At 47.8% G+C, this 19,653-nt stretch overlaps 2 protein-coding genes across 8 annotated transcripts; one reads left to right on the top strand and one right to left on the bottom strand.

Annotated features, from left to right (window-relative positions):
• The first annotated feature begins 255 nt into the window (after window positions 1-255).
• On the top strand, window positions 256-18,249 carry Agbl5 (AGBL carboxypeptidase 5). 7 transcript variants are annotated; one of them, XR_012908778.1, is made up of 16 exons: window positions 264-399; window positions 1,450-1,707; window positions 1,906-2,077; window positions 2,351-2,514; window positions 3,213-3,390; window positions 3,805-3,983; window positions 4,384-4,843; window positions 5,257-5,426; window positions 5,742-5,877; window positions 6,364-6,572; window positions 7,166-7,380; window positions 15,054-15,209; window positions 16,600-16,712; window positions 16,995-17,041; window positions 17,444-17,577; window positions 18,108-18,225. XR_012908778.1 is itself a non-coding variant. In XM_075955733.1 (16 exons), exons 2-16 carry the CDS (start codon window positions 1,496-1,498, stop codon window positions 18,112-18,114), a joined length of 2,634 nt encoding a protein of 877 aa, XP_075811848.1. In that variant the 5' UTR covers window positions 271-399; window positions 1,450-1,495; the 3' UTR covers window positions 18,115-18,249. The 7 variants fall into 7 exon arrangements, 5 of the variants coding, with proteins under 5 accessions (XP_075811846.1, XP_075811849.1, XP_075811850.1 ...); XR_012908777.1 differs by having other exon boundaries at window positions 17,943-18,197; XM_075955733.1 differs by lacking the exon at window positions 16,995-17,041 and having other exon boundaries at window positions 271-399; window positions 4,384-4,567; window positions 4,604-4,843; window positions 17,943-18,249.
• Window positions 18,250-18,338: 89 nt separating this feature from the next.
• Window positions 18,339-19,437, bottom strand: Ost4 (oligosaccharyltransferase complex subunit 4, non-catalytic). The gene is made up of 3 exons (XM_075955738.1): window positions 19,433-19,437; window positions 19,169-19,306; window positions 18,339-18,574 (listed from the first exon to the last, which is right to left on the bottom strand). The coding sequence occupies exon 2, from the start codon at window positions 19,303-19,305 to the stop codon at window positions 19,192-19,194; it is 114 nt and encodes a 37-aa protein (XP_075811853.1). The 5' UTR covers window position 19,306; window positions 19,433-19,437; the 3' UTR covers window positions 18,339-18,574; window positions 19,169-19,191.
• Between the last annotated feature and the right edge of the window lie 216 nt (window positions 19,438-19,653).

Genomic DNA, 19,653 nt, shown 5'->3' on the forward strand with positions numbered 1-19,653 from the left:
CGGCGCCTTCTTGTCCGCAGGTGAGTCTTCCTGTTGCCCGCGCCCCGGCTTTGTCTTTCCCGCCTCGGGGTGGCGGGCCGTTAACCGCCTCCAGAGAAGACGCTGCCTGAGCGGCGGGCAGCGCTGGCCCGCGGGAAGCCCCCGAACGGCCCCCACACAGGTACCTGCCAACGTGCACGGAACCCTGCGCGCCGGCCAATGGCAGCACGCTTTACTGGGCGGGTAGCCAGCTGCAACTGCGGCCAATAGGCAAGAGACTTCTTGTTTCCTGGCAGAGCGGGGTCCCGGCACCGCGGCTCTCTGGTTTTGTGTGGGTCCTGGGTGGAGGGCCCTGGTGCCGGGGCCCGAGGTGCCGCCTCGCTAGCGGGACAGGGAGCGGGAGCAGCGGCCCGGAGAGAGGTGAGGGGCTCTGCGCGGACTGCGGCCCCGCGGCCGGCCCCGCCCCCTTCTTCAGCCCGCTCCGCCCGAGCCCCTGTCGAATGCCACCCCGCCCCCCCGGCCTGGCGCGGTCAGCCGACCCCGCCTCTGGCTGACCACCTCCGAGCCCGTGGCCTCACCTCTGACCCCTAGGACCAGCCTTCCCATCCTCCAGTGTCTCTGTCTCGACCCCTCCCACGCCTCCAAACCCTTCCCTGCCCTGGACCAGCCAGTCAGTGCGAGGGTCCTCGCGAATCAAGGAGCTGCTTGCTGCTTCCAAGCGCGATTCTACTGGCCCAGCCTTCCTAGGGGTGCTTAGGACACCCGTTACCCACATCTTCGAGGGTAGCTTTTGCACAGGCTCCAGTGTCTACAGGGCGGGAGGATGGAAACAGACCCTAATTGGAACTGAGGTTCAGGGCAGGTGAGCAAGTGGCTTTGGCCAGGCACAGGCCATGTTTTTCTAGTTTTCATAATAGGCATAGTATAGAAAGGGGGTGGCAACAACAGAAACGGCTCTTCAAGGTCTCATAGAAACAACAGCATGATTCTAGTCAGTGCTTGTGAAGACAAAGGGGTAAAGAAAGGAAGCCACCATTTACACTTAGAAATTTGGTTCTTTCTGCTCTGGGCCGCACAATACAAAGTAAATCTAGGAAATGTTAAAATGGCCCCTCCCTCATAGAATCGGTGGCAGCCATCTGACGTCCAGTCTCTGCTCTTTAGGTTTCTGAGAAGCATGAGAGTCTAGAGTTTGCCAACTCAGCCAAAGAAGCCATTGAGCATTTGATTTGGCAGCAGCTGTGTGTAGTTAAATGGGGTCTTTCAGGTTACTCATAACCCTTGGGTGTCCAGGGACAGAGTTCTGCTTTCTCTTGATCTTGCTGGAAGGCTACTTCCATGTTTTCTAAGAAAGGGAGTATTTTGCTTCACAGAATACTAAAAGCATTTCTCATTTATCCAAAGATACCCAAAAACATTGTTGCATTTTTCTCTCCAGCCTGCCTACAAACCCTTTCGTTTTTCCCCCAGCTCTCAGGGCCTGTGTGGGGCAAGAGGATGCTTTCCCAGCCCCACCATGGAGCTGCGCTGTGGGGGATTGCTGTTCAGTTCTCGCTTTGATTCAGGGAACCTAGCCCATGTGGAAAAGGTGGAAACCGTTTCTAGCGATGGGGAAGGAGTAGGAGGGGGGGCTTCAGCCCCCACTAGTAGCATTGCTTCCCCTGACTACGAGTTCAACGTGTGGACCCGGCCGGACTGTGCTGAAACAGAATTTGAGAACGGGAACAGGTATGAGAAGTGAGAGGGTGGGCGGGAATGTTCAAGTGCCCGGATGCAGAGTGTAGTCAGTCCTTTGACTTATAGACTGTACAGTGTCTCGTTTCCAACCCCTCCCGTCCTCTCTGCAGTTTTGACTTGACCCCCATTCCCCACACATTCTCTCTCTAGCCCTCCCACGTCTGACAGCTGGTCTCTCTTGGTTCTCAGGTCATGGTTCTACTTCAGTGTCCGGGGAGGAACTCCAGGGAAACTTATCAAGATCAACATTATGAACATGAACAAGCAAAGCAAGCTATATTCTCAGGGCATGGCCCCCTTTGTGCGCACGCTGCCTTCCCGGCCACGCTGGGAACGCATTAGAGACCGGCCCACCTTTGAGGTAAGTTCTTCATTAGGGGGAAAGACCAAGTGCTAGTACAGGAAACAAGTTCCTGAGAGAGAGTATGAGGCAGGTAGCACCCCTGAGTTTAGTATCTTCTTTCTTCCACCCCTAGTTGGGGTTCAGGATGAGCCCCTACTTCAGCAAGCCTGAAGAAGCTGGCTTTCATATGGAAAGTATCAGAGGGAGGGGAGTTGGTAAAGGTGTTCCTAACAGGAGGAGCTCAGTTCTGACAGATGAACATTCCCCTCCTCTTCCTCCTCTGCTCCCCAGATGACAGAGACACAGTTTGTGCTATCCTTTGTTCACCGTTTCGTAGAGGGCCGGGGAGCCACCACCTTCTTCGCTTTCTGCTACCCCTTCTCCTACAGCGACTGCCAGGATTTGCTAAGCCAGCTAGACCAGCGCTTTCCAGAGAATCACTCTACCCGTAGCAGGTACTAACCAACCCTTACCCCTGCCACACTGCCTTAGATCCTGTAGTACCTCTACTGCTTCTGGCATTTGTCCTAAGAACTCTTAGCCAGAACTTCATCAGTCTTTTCCCTGTGTGAATGTGGCATTTTGAAAAAGGTGTTCCTTTACAACCACGATCAGCATACCACCACCTACACTCCTTCTCCCACGTGCCCAGTTCATGTCCTGTTCGGTTCTCACGAGTTATCTAGAATTTGGCCAGTACTGTGGCTGCCCAGCACGTCTTCTTCAGCTGCCTCCAATGACAACTCTGTATACGCAAATCTATCCTAAAGCCCCACAGACTAGGAAATCAAACAGAAAGTTCACCCTGAATAAAAGGGGTGGAGGAACGACAGCAAGATGGCTCAGTGAGTAAAGAAGGGTGCTTGCTGCCAAGCCTGATGATAGGAATTCGTCCCCAGAACTGACATGATAGGAGAGAACCAACTTGTGCAAACTACTCCAACGGGCTCGTGTGCACGCGCGCACTCCCATTTCAGTCCTGTATTCTGCATCTGGCAGTACAGGCCCACAAACATCCTTAGACTCACCAGTTGACGGGACTAAGAGGTCCCAGAGGTTATGGGGAGGGACCAGATAACACAAGTCCCGAGCTGGTGACGCTGCTCTTTCCAGGACCTCAGGGACTTATGACTAATGATTTTATCCCCCATAGTCCTCTGGATAGCATTTATTACCATCGGGAGCTTCTCTGCTATTCTCTGGATGGACTTCGGGTAGATCTACTAACAGTCACTTCCTGCCATGGGCTTCGAGAAGATCGGGAGCCCCGTCTAGAGCAGCTATTCCCTGATCTTAGCACTCCCCGACCCTTCCGTTTCACAGGCAAAAGGGTGAGTGGGGAGAACATAGGAGCAGTCCTCTTGGGTGGAGAAGACGGCTCAGTGTTTAAGAGCACCTGATACTCTTACACAGGATCCTTGTTTGGTTCCCATCACCCACGCTGTCTGCGGTTGCCTTTAACTCCTGCTCCAGGAGGTATAACAACTTCCACACTTCACAGGCACTTGTAGACAGACACACAGACATACACATAAATAAAACAAAGCAGTACTCTCGCCTTATTCTAGCTCCAGCCACTGTGGATAATTTAAAGCTTTACCTCTACGCATTCTGGACCCAGCTTAGCTTGTAGCCCAGGGCAGAGGGCTGCAGTGCTGTACCTGGCAGACAGCCACTCCTGCCCACACACGTCAGAGTGGAACTGCAGCGCTACTGACCTTCGTCTGCTTTCTTCTCCACCTTAGATATTCTTCTTAAGCAGCAGGGTACACCCTGGAGAGACTCCATCTAGCTTTGTCTTCAATGGCTTTTTGGACTTCATCCTTCGACCTGATGACCCCCGGGCGCAAACCCTACGTCGACTCTTTGTCTTTAAGTTGATTCCTATGTTAAACCCTGATGGTGTGGTTCGGGGCCACTACCGGTAAGTAGCCTAAACCTTTTTGGATTTCCTCAGTTTCTCTTATGTCCCACGTCTCTGTGACAGATAGATAGCCTTCTGACTTGTCTGTATTTCTAGTCCTCTTGTACCCTAACAAGAACGAGTCCTTTTAATGTTCCAGTGAGCTGAGAAGGGATGGCATCTACATACACTCCTGGGCTGAAGCAAAAGTAGGCTAGGTGAAGACTACTTGGGTAGAGGGAACTGTCCTTGGATTTCTATAGTAGGAGGACAACAAGTCAAGGAAGGGTCATGTCCTCCTTTCTTTCCCAGCATAATTTAAGCCGTGCACTCGACAAGTCTTCCAGCCTCCTTGTCAGCTACTCTAGTGTCTCTTGCTGGCCCAGACACCTAGACCCTGTTCAGTCCTGTCTTCCTACAGCACGGACTCCCGTGGGGTGAATCTCAACCGTCAGTACCTGAAGCCTGACGCCGTCCTGCACCCAGCCATCTATGGCGCGAAAGCTGTGCTCCTCTACCATCACGTGCACTCCCGGCTCAATGCCAAGAGTCCCTGTGCCCCGCAGCCCAGTCTCCATCTCCCGCCTGAGACTCCTCTCTCTGACCTTGAGAAAGTCAACAACCTCCACAATGAAGCTCACCTTGGACAGCCACCTGATGGGGAAAGCCCTGAGACCTGGGCCGAGACAGAGCCAGCAGCAGAAGCGAAGACTGACACTGTGTGGGTTCCGCCACAACAGTCTCCTGAACTGGAAGAGCCAGCCCCTGACACCATCCCCCCAAAAGAGAGTGGTGTTGCTTACTATGTGGACTTGCATGGACATGCTTCCAAAAGGGGCTGCTTCATGTATGGAAACAGCTTTAGTGATGAGAGCACCCAGGTAGGACTCTAGGTACTGTGTAGCAGTCGGGAGATGAGGGTTAGGTTACAGGCAAGGTGGGAAGGTGGCCTTCTGGAGAAGCAAGCAGGAAGGCCTGTGCACACTCCCTCTGCACAAGCTTCAAAGGACAAAGAGATGGCACTAGCACCTTACAGCTTAGCCACTGAGTGAAGAGCAAGCTACCGGCACCCCAGTTCTATAGAGCTTGAGAACCAGAGCAGGAAAATGTAGCGGGAAATCTAAGAGCTTAAAAGAAATAATGTTCAGCAGTGAGACTTTCAAGAAACATTGATTACTGCTGATGGCTATAATGGTATATGCTACATAGTCACATGACTGTCTACCTTATTTTTCTTGCCCCTATCCCTTTTTTCTGTATTGTCTTCTGAGTTGCCTTTTCCTCCCCCAAACAGGTGGAAAACATGCTATATCCAAAGCTCATCTCCTTGAATTCAGCCCACTTTGACTTCCAGGGCTGCAATTTCTCAGAAAAGAACATGTATGCCCGAGACCGTAGAGATGGCCAGTCCAAAGAGGGAAGCGGTCGTGTTGCGATCTACAAAGCCTCAGGGATAATACACAGGTTGGGAGGAAACTGGCAGAGTTGAGAAAATAATTTATTTAAAGAAAAAAATACTTATTCCTAGGTGTTTGAGGGGCTGGAACCACCCAAGTCTTAAAAAGAGAGTCTCAATTAGCACAGTTGGCATTAATCACGAAGTCTTATTTTTGGAGGACTTTCTGGGCACGCGGTCAGTAGTTAGTTGGGAATTATTAGCACTTTCTCTTGGTCTACTTGTTTCCAAGTGATCACCTTCTTAAGCCATCTCCCTGCCCCTCACTGTTCTGTCCCAGCACCTGTTCAGACAGGACACTCACAAAGGTCTCTGTGTCTTAGCTACACACTTGAATGCAACTACAACACTGGACGCTCAGTAAACAGCATCCCTGCTGCCTGCCATGACAATGGGCGCGCCAGCCCCCCTCCACCGCCAGCTTTCCCCTCCAGATACACTGTGGAACTATTTGAGCAGGTATGAATCCATAGACTAAGTGGGGAAGTGGGAACAGTTGATGCTCTGCAGAGTTTTGTGATTTTCTTCAGTTAACTGTCATGGTAATGGCAAAAACATAGGCATGATTTCTGACCCCCAACCAGACATTACCCTGGGACAGCTAACTAAATCACCTGGCCTGAGCTGATATTCCTCATGGATTCATTCACTCCTAGGCTCAAAAGCACCCATTATTATAGTCTTGGAATGTCTGTTTCTAGGCATGTAAGAGAAATAAAACTTGAGGTTGTAAAAGATACAAACTCATAGTGTCAACCAAAAGCACACCAGTCCCTGCTCAGAACAGCAAGCTGTAAACAGACTTGAGATAAAGAACCTGGGCACAAAATTCAGGGTACTCACTGTTCCGTCTAGCTTCCTCTTGCCTGTTGTGCTGTGTACCGCTCCCCCAAACAGCAGCTAGATTAAGAGGACAAAGATACTAAACCACACAACTCCCCACAGGTGGGACGAGCTATGGCCATCGCAGCTCTGGATATGGCAGAATGTAACCCCTGGCCCCGAATTGTGCTCTCGGAACACAACAGCCTCACTAATCTGCGGGCCTGGATGCTAAAGCACGTGCGCAACAGCAGAGGTCTGACCAGCACTGTGAGCCTGAGCATGGGCGTGAGCAAGAAGAGAGGAGCTCGGACTCCACCCAAAAGTAACAAGTAAGACCAGCAGCATGGCGAGTGCAGGGTGCTGTGTTCTGGGTAAATGAAGACTGGTGGGCCGGGCGGTGGGGGCACACACTTTTAATCCCAGCACTCTGTGAGTTCAAGGCCATCCTGGTCTATAAGAGCTAGTGCCAGCCAAGACAGGCTCCAAAGCTACAGAGAAACCCTGTCTCACAAAACCAAGAAAAAAAGAAAGAGAAAAACTGGTGAGATTACTTCAGTTTTTGAGAATGGGAGCCTAGTCCCTTTCACCTAGAGCTATATCTAAGGGAGCTGAAAATCAGGCCAAGGGACTCTTAGATCCAGAGCAGTGTGGCCAGAGTGTGGCAGGTCTGATCCCAAAGGTAAATGACTTAAGTGAAGAGAGTTCTGGAGCCAGCACCACGGCTACTTAGGATGACCGCCAAGATTAGGGGGTATGCCCCAAGTTAGATGCTCCATCCATGGATATGCATTCCCTCCTTTCTTCCTGGCAATGGATTTTTATGCCCTTTAACTCCGGAAGTGAATTTTAATTGCTACATCCTAAGGAAGCCTTAGGACACTTCTTCCCAGGTACAGGGTAACTGGTATCTGCTTCTTTGCAGTGGATTGCCCATTTCCTGCTCTGAAAACACCTTGAGCCGGGCTCGAAGTTTTAGCACTGGCACAAGTGGTGGTGGTAGCAGCAGCAGCCAACAAAATTCTCCACAGATGAAGAACTCTCCCAGCTTTCCTTTTCATGGCAGTCGGCCTGCAGGGCTGCCAGGCCTGGGCTCTAGCACCCAAAAGGTCAGCCATCGGGTGCTGGGCCCTGTCAGAGGTAAGCCAGTCTGGGAGCCCCTGCAGCAGGTGTTCGGTTGTTTGGGGCATTGCTGGGGGAAAAGAGCTTGAAGACGTGCTAGGGGTAAATCAATAAAACTAGTATGTAGCAGAAGAATCCACAGTCTCTCCTGCGACCTTGTTGTTCCCTACGGCTTGACTTCAGAACAATACTGTGTATGGCCGGCCACAGGAAGAAGTCCTGGGGATTGTAGCTTCAGCACATGCTAGGAACCAGGGACACTTCCAAGGACAAAACACTAGCTAAAGCAGTGCCAAACACAGACATGGAACTTCCATATCAAGGACAATGTAGCAGTGTCTTCGTGTTGGCAGTAGGAGGAAATTCAAACTGTAGCACTGTTCATGGCCTCTGTGGGCTGAAACTTCCTGGCTTCACGGCTACTCAGATAGTAATATCAAGATTCCATTCTTCCAAGGAAAAACTGAAGCAGCTTGTCTCACAGACTTATAAACCAGCAGTCTATCCTCATCAGTGTGCACAGCGGCACAACTAGGCAATAGTAAGTTTTAGATCTCACTTGACGAGATTCTGGGTAGGAAGTTTATGACCAAATCATGGGTTTGAAGGGATGGGGATGGGGGCAGGGAACAAAAGCTGACAGGAAGCTGGATTGTGATTGGGGAAGAGAATTTTATAGTATTAATTCTAGAAATAGACACCACAAATCAGTACTGTTGATGTCTTGTGGGCTATAGAAATTTGTCAAAACATGGAGACTTGTAAGCTGGAACTAAGAGCTGTTATTTTGTGAGCATGTTTCTACTGTTAAGTTTGCGCCCTCCTTTTGGAATGCCCTGATATGCACTGGTTAGTGTCTGTAAATCTAATTGCTAGTTAGAGAAGCTGCAGAAGAAGCTCAGCTTGAGCTAATTACAATGTTCTTATTTCTGATACAAAACTTGGTTCTGTTTATATTCCAACCCCGTTGACAGTCTAACTCATAGCACTATGCTTTAACATATTAGTAACAGTAATGGTTCATATTAGATAGCATTTGATAAAGAATAAGACAGTATCATAAATAGCTTCATTTCATCCAAGCAGGTCCTGTGGGATACAGAGTGCACCCATTTTTCTGATGAGACTTAGACTGCTTTAGGAAGGGCTTGTCCAGCTAGGTGTGGTGGCACAGACCCGTAACACTGGCTTGGTAGGCTGAAGCAAAATGACAATTGAAGGCCAACCTGGGCTCCCTAATGATTCTTCTCCCAGGGGTGAAGTGGTGAAGAATGGCTTATTCCTTAAGTGGCAATTATTCCAGTTTGTCTTCTAGGTTTTTAGTATATCTAGTCTCCCATAGTCAAATCTGGATGAAGTTTTGTTTTTTGTCAGCCTTTCCTAGATCATAGCTCATTTTTTTTATCAGCATTATAAATTTTCCTTCCTTGACCACAAAGGGCCTTTTCTATATCACTTGCATGAGGATTCAAGGCAGGGTTTTTTTTTTTTGTTTTTTGGGTTTTTGTTTGTTTTTTGTTTTTTTGAGGCTGGGTTTTGTTCTGTAGCCTAGATTGGCTTAGGATCCTCTTGCTTCAATTTAACAAATGCTGGGTTATAGGCAGGCTATCATTCCCAGTTTGTAATCAGTATTTTAGTGACACCCTCCAGTCCCACTTCCTGATGCAGAATTTTTCTGAAATCCTTGATGTGAGGGCCTAGTATTCTTTCTCTTGTTGCTTCCCCAGAGAACTAACAGAAAACATGCAGCCTGAGCACCAAGTAGTTCTTGCTTGATTGACGAGAAGCTTCACAGAGGAAACAAGACAGTAAATACACAGTAAAAATACATGCACATTATAAACATTCAGAGCATTTGGGGGGCTACTGTGGTAGGTCATGAGTAATGAAGCAAAGAATGTTCAGTTGAGAAACGGCTTTAAAAAACAAATAATATGTGGCTTGACAAAAACATTCCAGAAATGAGAAATGACAGCCATGATCAGAAACACATCTCCTGGGTGGACAAAAGCGTGTATACTTAGCTGACATACAAGGGCTACACCCTTCACCACAAAATCTGGTGAAGAAACATGGGAAGTAGAAGTGTTTTGAAAACAAGGATGTTTAAAATAAGGCATATGGTAACAACGATATGCTTCTAAGAAAAATAGGAACAAAATACTGCACTGCACGCCTGAAAGGGAGAGGGGAGACTGGCTTGCAGGCATTTATTTACGCATGCGCTACTAGAGCCTGGACCAACGCCTGCAACAGAGACGTCTAAGTATTAGAACAGAAGCGGCAAGATTCAATAATGGTAAAAGACAGGTGAGCTAGGAACCTTCACAGTTATGTGCAGAGGAAAGTTATGGTGACACTCAGACACTTTGGGGAAAACCATGAAAAACTATTTTAGACATGCCTATATTCCTTAGGTTATCTGTGGAGATGCCCTGTAGGCAAGTGGAGGGTTGGAGAACTAAGTCACCACATCGAAGTGCCAGTATGCTAAGTGAGAAGGCATGCTTGCGTTCTTAGGTGAACGAGCTTGGAACAGAAAGAGCTGGCTAGAGAAGAGATGCCCCCAAGACTTGCATAAATACTTGTAAAAGCAGAGAACTATGGCTTTGAAGTCAAGGGTCAAGATAAAAGTTACTATCAAAATAGTGTAGGGAGTTAAAAGTTAAAAACGTAGGAATCTTAAAAGTGTTCTGCTGGGCATTTGCTGGCATTGTTCTTTGAAGGCCCTCAGGAAGGGAGGCTGGTTCTGATTTTAGACAGGGCTGCAATGCAGACTAACATCTGGACATGGCGTTTTCAATCAACTCTTGAGAAAACTTACTTGTCTAGGGTGATCTGTCCTGCAATGTTACAGTGTGACATTTGTTTTCACGTCTCTGGCTCTCTGGCCTCTACCACTGCAAGCTATATGCTTTGTTTATTTGCATTTATTTATTGCGTGTGAGTGTATGTTGTCTATGGGCAAGGGCACATGCCACGGCCCCCAGTGGCGGTGAGAGAACAACTGATGGGAGTTCTCCTTCCCTCCCTACCATGTGGGTCTTGGACACTGAACTCGGCCATCCTGGCTTGCCTGATGTTTTCAAAGCTAGAAAAAAAAACATAACCTCCCAGAACACAGAAATTTTAACTGTAAATGAGCTATACTTTCCCAAAATTTGAACTGTGGTTTGATAATTTTGTTGATTTGTGAATTTATAAAATTTCTATGTCAAATGTGGCGGTACATGCCTGTAATCCCAGCACTTGGAAGATAAAGAAAAGGTCACCCCTTCGCTACAGAATGAATTTAAGGCTCTACCCACCCACTCCCCATAAAAAAAAAATCAATTACTGTATTATCATATTTAACTATACATTTTATTGACTAGAACAAACATGATATTGGGGGTTCCAGGGAGTTTTCTCAGGGTAAAGATCTGGGCAGCTCAGCCAGCAGCTTAAGGCAGACAGGGAACTGGTCTGAAAGGCTCCATTTCAAGCTGGGAGATGGTGATATAGAAGGCCCATGAAGGCCAACTTCAGACAGGAAAGCTCTTATCACAGGAGGCCAAATAGTTCTGAGTCGGTCTTAATTCCCGTGCCTGACCTTGGGGCCAGAATCTACCTGACTCCCAGCTACAAGCCGTGCTCCTCCTACCTTCCCAGACCTGTAGCACAGCTATAATCTACCATCTCACAGACACCAACAAGCCTATCTGTAGCTGCTGTGACTGTAGGGAAAGAGGGCATTGGAGAGCAATACAGCGAAGTGAGAAAAGGCAAAGGCATGCAAGAAACTGCAAAAGTTGCCAGGCAGTGATGGCACACTCCCAGAACTTGGGAGGCAGAGGCAGGCGGATCTCTGTGAGTTAGAGGCCAGCCTGGTTTACAGAGCAATTTCCAAGACAGGCTCCAAAACTACAAAAAAGAAAAAGAAAAAAGAAAGAAAAGAAAATAAAGAAAAGAAAAGAAAAAACTGCAAGAGCTAAAGGGGCCAGGGTAACATTATACAGAGGCAGGTGATGCACCCAGGACACAAAATTCCATAATCATGCAGTTGCCCCTTTCAGTTTTGCATCCAAGGTTTCTCACTTGCATGATTCTAGTCTTGCCCCTTCAGCCTGTTTATCCAGCCAAATGTTGTGAAAGGTGAGGCAGAAGCCTTCAACTGTCGCCCTCTCACCAGCACCTCTCATCCGACTCCCAGTTCTGTCACTTGAACCTGCTATTACTAGAACTCTTGCCGTGGCTCAGCTAACAGGCAACTTTTGGTAGAGTAGCTAATGGCCAGCTCTCAGTGGCAGTCAGTTCCTCTGGGGTGAGTCAATAGGACTTGCTGTCTCTATCACCATTGCCACTTTGACCAGTATCAGGAAATCTACCAACAATAGGACCTAGCACTATGCCTAGTACTTCAGTATTTAGCAAATGCTTACTATGTGATGAAGGAAAAGTTTAGCTGGGAGTTAAATTAATGCTTAATCTAATCTTTCTAATTTTCATAGGGTTGTAAGAACCAGCTGTGTTAGCATTCCAAAGATTCAATAATATCTAGGGTACTACATTGAGAGATGTCCCAAAGATGTTTGGAGATGATGTAGACTCTAGGTATAAAGCAACAGACTTAATATTTCCAACTATGACACCTTAAGAATGTGCATCCTAACTCATTCCACAACTGGCTTAACTTAGCATGGCTGCCCTATCCTGCCAGTCCCAGCTTGTTACCATAAAATACCGTTTTACCACCTGTGGAAGCAGAGCCAATCACAGTAGTCTGCAATCGGCATTACACTGTTGACTGTAACTCAAAACTAAATTCAGAATTGGGGCTCCTTTTATCCTCTTAACAGAAATAGGGTAAGACCTGGACTAAGAGGAGTCAAAAGTCAAAGCACAAAGTGAGCTAGAACCGGGTGATGGTTCATGCCTTTAATCCCAGTACTTAGGAGACAGAGGCAGGCAAATCTGAGTTCAAGGCCAGCCTGGTCTACAGAGTTCCAGGACAGCCAGGGCTGTTAAAGAGAGACCTGTCTCAAAATACCCTCTCCCCTTTCAAAGTGAGCCAGCTGTGTTTCCATTGACAAATTACAGGAAGGTGTTAAGGCAGTCTTTAAGTAATTTATTGAAATACTTGTCTTTAATACTTTATATTTTCCAGACTCACCAGACCTTGCCTTTTTTTTCAAAACCTGATTAGGGATAAGACTCCTGAGCTTTAAGCCTTGCTTTCTTTCTCAGGTTCTAGTCTCCCATTTTGTGTTGCCTTTTTTTTTCAATCTTTTTATCTGATTTGCTTCATTATTTCCAGAGTGACACTCAGCACTCTATTACTAGAACCTGTGTCCCAAAGGTTTGTCTTTTTTTTTTTTTTTTTTGGTTTTTCAAGACAGGGTTTCTCTGTAGTTTTGGGGCTTCCCTGCAACTAACTCTTGTAGACCAGGCTGGCCTTGAACTCAAAGAGATTCACCTGCCTCTGCCTCCCAAGTGCTGGAATTAAAGGCGTGCGCACTACCGCCCGGCTTTGTCTTTTTTTTTTTTTTTAATGTGATAGAAGTTCATATAGTCCAGGTTGGGTTCAAACTCACTTTGTAGACAACTGGCCTCCTACCTCCACTCGAGTGCTGGGATTATAGGTGTGTGTTCCCATACTCTTAACCACTTTCTTGCTCCTTCATTACTTGAGGGTAAGGTGAAGGATCGTGCTGTCACAGGATTTTAGCTTGCCTGTATGTAGACATGATTTCTGATCCACACACCCCATTATTTCTGCCTACTGTGCTGAGGAACATGCCTTCATTTGTATGACAAGGTCTCACTGTATAATCCTGGCTTGTCTAAAACTTGCCGTGTAGATAAGGCTGGCTTCAAACTTGAGAGCTCTGCCCACCTATGGGGTTGAAGGTACACAATCTGCCCTAAAAGACAATTTCAGTACTCACATTTTCAATCCAAACCACCAGGTCTATACACTTGAGTACCACAAGTCACTGAGGGTGACTAATGTTACAGGCTGATGTGGCCACAAGTCTCTCCGACTCCTCTCACTAGCCCCCTAAGGTCTGGTTGTTTTGTACTCTTACAAATCTAATTTAGAAAAAAAAAATCTAATTTAGACTTTAATTGCTATCCAGTGTAGGGACACATAGCAAGAAGGGCTTCCATCCTAAGATCGATCAAAACAGTCTTTGAAACAGGGCCTCATTATGAAGCGCATGCTGGCCTGGAACTTGTAGTCCCCCTGCCTGCCACAACCTTCTGCATGCTGGGATTACAGGCTTGCACTGTTACGTATGTAACAGTGGCACAGCCTGCTAAAACCCAGTACAGACACCTCATACCTGTACTTTTATTAAAAGACACCTAGAATACTGACACCAGTGTTTTGTTTCTATGACAATTCAAGAGCACCTGGCACCTGCTAAAAAGCTACTGAACCTGTACTGTAAGTCCCCTGTCCCATTCACCTACCATCTGTCTCTGGTGCCACACCCTTCAGAACCTGTAGTAGCCAAGTTCAGGCCAAAGGAGTACGTCGGAGTACTACCCCTAGAAGTTAAGTATGCCCATAAACTTTAAGAGGTGACTGATCTATAAACAACTATACTAGCCATGTGAAAAAGGGAACTAATTTTGCCTGTAAATGGCCAAGGGAACATTTACAGGGAGCTGACATTTGAGATGGAACATGGAAGAGACTCAAGGTACTGCCTAAAGAAAAACAGAAATTTCAAAGGAACCACACAGCTAGTAGCAACCATGGCTGAGGTATGAGCGATGAAGCTAGTATCCTAATGATAGGCAGCCAAGAAACATAGCACAGGACCCTGAATATAAGGGTTTAGAATGGACTTTATCTTTAAAAGACCTTCAGAATTTAGCTACATGTAGTGGTGTGGTGAATGCATACAGTCCAAGCGTTTGGCAGGGTGTGGCAAGACCAAAAGTTCAGGTCTAGCTTAGGTTATACAGTGAAGACAGTCTGGGCTACACAGTGAGGATCTGTCTGCAGATAAACTGTTTCTCCCTTACCCAAGCCTCAGTGAATAATAATTAAAAAAAAAAAGTTTCTATTTTAGGATAACTTGGTGGCACCTATGTAAAAGTATGATTTTTTTTTTTTAAATCAAACCAAGGGAGAGGATGGAGAGTGAAAATATCCATTTACACCCTGGCAATTGCATGAATAAGATGCAAGTGTCGAACCATCAGGATTTGACTAAACAAATGGAAATGCAAGGGAGAAAATGAAGTGAAAAATGAAATGAGCTTCCTAGCAGACAGCAAAGGAGTAGGGAAAAGGCAGTAGGATTTGGTTTGGCAATCGGAGACTTAGGGAGAAAAGGGCCTTAGAGATTACAGGACTTAAGAGGAAGGCCAGATGGCTGGAACATTGGTCCTTAGTGAAAAAAAGGAGCAGTTAGAGGTGAGGGAAAAGTCTAGTAAGGCCATGTTCTAGAAGCTGTAACTTTTAACCACAACAAACTGGTAGGATGAGAGCTGGCTGAGATTTAGATGGCTGGAGTCAATAGTAGATGTCTTTCATCTCAGTTGCTCCAGAACAGGGCAGGTGACTGCTTTGTTGACAAACTTGAAAACAGGCATCTTCTGACCATGCCTGGCCAGGGGAAGTCAGCAAGTCAGTGAAGCCCATCATACAGTGTCTCACTTATTTTATCTTTACCTACTGTGCCCTTTCCACTCAGAGACCCGATGCCCAGACAGAAGACGGCGGCAGCAGCCACTGAACCATCGTCCTGCCACAAGCAGCCTGGCCCCATCCCCAACTCTTGCTAGTTCTGCCCCAGCCTCCTCACGAAATCTGGGCTCCTGTCTACTGCCCAATTCACTCAGCTTATCAGGTCTGTACCCACTGCCCCTGAAATCCGAGTTGCCCAGCTTCTTGTCTTCTGTACCACCCAGGGCTTAGACAGGCTACCAACTAAGCTTCAAGAAGAAACCCTTCAGCCGTACTGCTACTTAACCTAACTTCCTTTCTTGACCTGATGTATACAAGCCACTTCAGAGCAGGTGTGAGTTATTCTCCTGGTACCTCACACTCCTAACACACGTGCCTTTATATGGGAGGGTGGAATTCAATGAAATGAATTTGTACAATAAAGTAATAGTTAACATTTATTGAACGTTCACTCTGTGCAGGAACTGCTCTATACTATCTAGTCCTCACTTATAGCTCAAGAATGTGAGGACTTTCTACCTGCAAAGTGCTACTTAATCAAGTTCCCTAACTCCAAGAACTAGGAGTGGGGATAAAATTGGAACATTTGAAACAACACAAGCTTTTTACCTATGGTTATAAATGGCATCCTATACTCTAACTAAACTTAAAGGCACCTACTTGTATTTTAAGTTAGAGACCCAGCGGTATAAGGAAATAAATGGGATTATTTTCTTTTTCTTTTGAAACAGGGTCTCTCTTTGTAGTCCTGGCTGTCCTGGAACTCTTTGTAGACCAGGCTGGCCCCAAACCCATAGAGATCTACCTGACTGCCCTGAGTGCTAGAATAAAGATCAACAATTAATTATAAGAAACAATCCATGCCTAGCAGGATTGTTTCCTATGATTGAGTCCAACATATACTGTACCAACCTATCAATTTCTAATCAAGTTAGTCCTCAGTCCAGTTGTTGCACATAATGAACTCCCCCACTCCCCCTTTGAGACAAGGTCTATGTAGCCCGCTGTCCTGGAACTCATATAGACCAGTTGGTCTTCCAGTTCTGCCTCTGGAATGCTGGGATTAGAGGCATGACCACTATGCCCAGATGGACTTTATTCCTAAATACCTAAACATCTGATTGGAGTGGGCTCTAAGGTTTACAAATTGAGTCATTAAACTTGAAAGTTTAATTTTAACTCAAAGTGGCAGCTTCACTTCTTGGGTCAGATTAGAACCCCTCAGAAGCAATTCTGCCACCCAGAGAACATATGACAACATCCAAGGAGGTTCTAGCTATTACAATAGGGAAGGATCTAGGGAGGAAACAGCACACACAATTTGAGGTAGGGATGTTGGTAAACATCCTACTATGCACAAAATCACTGCAACAACAAATGATTGTACCGCTAATTCAATGATGCTGAGTGAAGGGCCGCTGGTATATAGCTCAGTGGTTAGGGATCCTAGGTTTAATCCCCAGCACCATAAACAAAACAAGGTCAAGAAACTGATGTAAATGAAGTTACCTTCTCTTCTAGTCCTGCCTTGATCAGTTTCCTCTGTTCTCTAGGGAGCAGCTGCTCATTCTCGTCTTCAGGGGACAAGTCAGAGGCTGTCATGGTGATTGGGAAAAGTCTGCTAGGGGCTGGTGCTCGGATCCCCTGCATTAGGACTCGTTTGCAGGTAAAATTTGTGGGGGGTCTTTCCTTGTCCTTAGCATTAGCAGAGCCCAGGAAGACACTATTCTCCTGAGCACTGGGAGGGAAATGCTGAGTCCTGCTTCACAGCCTCTGTCACCAGCCTATCAGAGCTGCATGGTACCTGAGTGTTAACCTACCCACTCCCAATCAGCCAGGTATCTCGCTCGTCTCAGATTCCATTGTCCCTGCCAGATGCGCCCCAACCGCAGCCTGCTAGCTTTGGCTTTCCCTACCCGTCCTTAGCGTCTCCTCTCTTTCTGACCAGACCTGCCCGAGGAGAGTTTCCGCCAGGAGGGGTCCCGGATTCCCCAGGTAACACATCTGGTTACTGCTCCTAGTAACAGCCCTACCATCACCTCCAACTTAGACAAGCTCCTCTGGATGGGTGAAGTTTAAGCTGCTCTGGCAGGGGCGGAAGCACAGAAAGCTGAGGGAGGTCTGCCAGTCCTTTACCATCTTTATTTATACGGCTTCTCAACTCAGCCATGGAGGTGAAATGCTGGGCCCTTTGTCACCCTTAGATAAGTAAGACCTGGCATGTTGTCATAAGCTGAATCTGAAAGTTCTTTAGCTGCCACCCCGCCTCATCCTCTCAGCTAGGAACAGTGCTCAGGACTCCTGTGCTAGATTCTTATGCACGGAAACTCTAGAAGCAGAAAAGCCTCACGGGAGAAAGAAAAAAAAAACCTCTTAAGACTACCCCTGTCCACACAGGCTAGGCCCAGGTTGGGCTGGAGCTCACCGCCGACTCGCAGAGGGATGAGAGGCTCTTCAAGCCCCACATCCCCTATCCCCCAGACCAGAGAGAGCAGTGAGCTGGAGCCGGGATCCCGCTCTGCTACACCACGGTGAGCACCGGAGTCCAGTCCTTCATCCTTCATTTCTACTATTCCTTCACCCCATTTCCACATTCAGGATAATTTTCTCCTTTTCTCATTGATCCCAAAGACTAAATGCACTTTCATTATTAATTTAGTTCCTGATTTTTATTCCACCATGGCCTGTCTGTCTTCACATCACAGCGTAACTTGTAGTTAGGCCCTTAAGGCCTAGGCACTAGCTAGCTAGTTCTAATAGCAGACTTCTGTGCAGTAGTGAACTGCCTAATCCTACCCATCCTCACATTTCCCTCTTCACCTCCCAGCCCCTGGCTAACAGACCAGAAATGGGGCTGTTTCCACAACCCTGATTTCCTCTCTCTTCTCTGTTGCAGGCTGCCTCAGGCCGGCCCCCCACGGCCCCACTCTGCCCCTGCCTTTTCTCCTATTTCCTATACTCTATCTGACTCCCCAACCCGGATTTGTTACAGCAGGGGGCCCCTGAACCAGTGTGAGGTTTGTTTCGTCCCTAAATCTCCATCACTCACTATTTCTCCCAGGGTCTGACCATGCCTTTACCTCCATGCCCAGGACATAGACCTAAGGTGAGGGAACACAGTGAACGATATGTTAGTACCGTCTTCCTGCTGCTGGTATCATGTGACAACATAGCTCCTTGGGATACCACGCGTCCGAGGCCTTGCAGAACATCAACTTGAGACAGAACAAAACAGGGACCTGCCACTCCTTCCCTCCCTCCACAGCACAAGATTTTGGGACCACAAAAAATATATATCTATATTTTTGTATTGGGGGGAGGGAATAGAAAAGAAAGCAGCCCCTATACTGGGCCCTATTCAGTGGCAGCTTCTTGTTCCATAGAGTTAAGGAAGACTTTGAGGAAATAAAAGTTGTTTGGAAAAATCCAGGTGTAGTTGCTTTGTATGCTGTGATGGGTAGGAGGGATGCAGTGAAGTGTGAAGGCCCCGCACACCCTCCATCTTGCCTCAGACTATGTCCTGGAACCCTAGAAAAAAGGGGAAAGACCCGAAGTAAGGAAAACGCTTTCTTTCCCTGCGAGGGATCTTTCAGGAGCCCACCCCCATCTAGCCCGGTTCCCCTTAAATTCTCAAACACACTTGGTTCCCAGACTCTGCCCCGTCCCTTTTGACCTCTGGTTTGTGTTTGTAGATAACCCATAAAAACAAGGTCCCCGGTTTCAGAACATGGAAGTCTACATCTTTCACTACCATGCTCCTCCCCCAACCCTGCCTCAGGCTCCGTGGGAAAGTGAGTCTTGGGGCCTGATCCCACACTTGGGTGGCACAGTTACGGCCTTTGTATTGGTGTCAACGACTATTGTAAATTGGCACTTTATCAACTGGGGACCTCAAAACTGGAGCCTGAGTAGGATCCGGAAACCCACCCTCATTGTAGTAGGAAGCCGTTTAGGGGAAGAAGCAGTGTTTCAAGGCAGTGTACAGAGTGCAAACAAAGGGGCCCGGTTCTGGATTAAGCTTGGCTAGACTCGTTCTGACTTCAAGTTCCTAAGCCTGCAGGCCCTGGCGCGGCCTCACCACTCAGCTCTCTGGGGCCTGGGCGCTACTGCCCGGACCGTTACCTGGGGCGGAGAAAGCGCTACTTTCATTCCTGCTTCTTGGGATTGTTGACTGCCACGTAGTGATAGAGAACCACAAGCAAGAAAAGCGACACGCCCAACATGTTGGCGAAGATGGCGAGCTGCACGTCCGTGATCATCCTGCGGACAAGGGGGGGGACTGAGCCTCGGGTCGCGCTCTCCTTGCCCTTAGCAGACCCGGTCCTCGCCACCGCGGTCCAGCTTCCGCCGGGCTCGCGTATGAGACGGCGCCTGCGAGGCTCTCACCTGACCAGCTCCACTCGGCTCCGATGCTACCGCTTGCTGTACAGCTCGAGGTAGGAGACCTGAGCCGGAACTTCGTAGCGCTAGTACGGGGAACGGCAAGGAACTTCCTGCTTCTCTACCCCGCCGACTCGTCTGCTCCGGCGGCGCGCGCACACAGAGAGGGCCTTGGGCGGAACTTCGAGGATGCCGCCCAGCTGCGGGGGGCGGGGCGGGACTGGGAT

The sequence above is a fragment of the Microtus pennsylvanicus genome, chromosome 21 (assembly GCF_037038515.1).
Source record: "Microtus pennsylvanicus isolate mMicPen1 chromosome 21, mMicPen1.hap1, whole genome shotgun sequence".
NCBI classification, from domain to species: Eukaryota; Metazoa; Chordata; class Mammalia; order Rodentia; family Cricetidae; genus Microtus; species Microtus pennsylvanicus.

Excerpts from the sequence above, each read along its gene's own strand:
- Ost4 (XM_075955738.1), bottom strand. The coding sequence starts at position 19,305 with ATGATCACGGACGTGCAGCTCGCCATCTTCGCCAACATGTTGGGCGTG.
- Agbl5 (XM_075955731.1), top strand. The coding sequence starts at position 1,496 with ATGGAGCTGCGCTGTGGGGGATTGCTGTTCAGTTCTCGCTTTGATTCA. Across the intron at positions 2,515-3,212 it reads AATCACTCTACCCGTAGCAG|TCCTCTGGATAGCATTTATT; the intron begins GTACTAACCAAC and ends TATCCCCCATAG. Across the intron at positions 3,984-4,383 it reads GTGGTTCGGGGCCACTACCG|CACGGACTCCCGTGGGGTGA; the intron begins GTAAGTAGCCTA and ends GTCTTCCTACAG.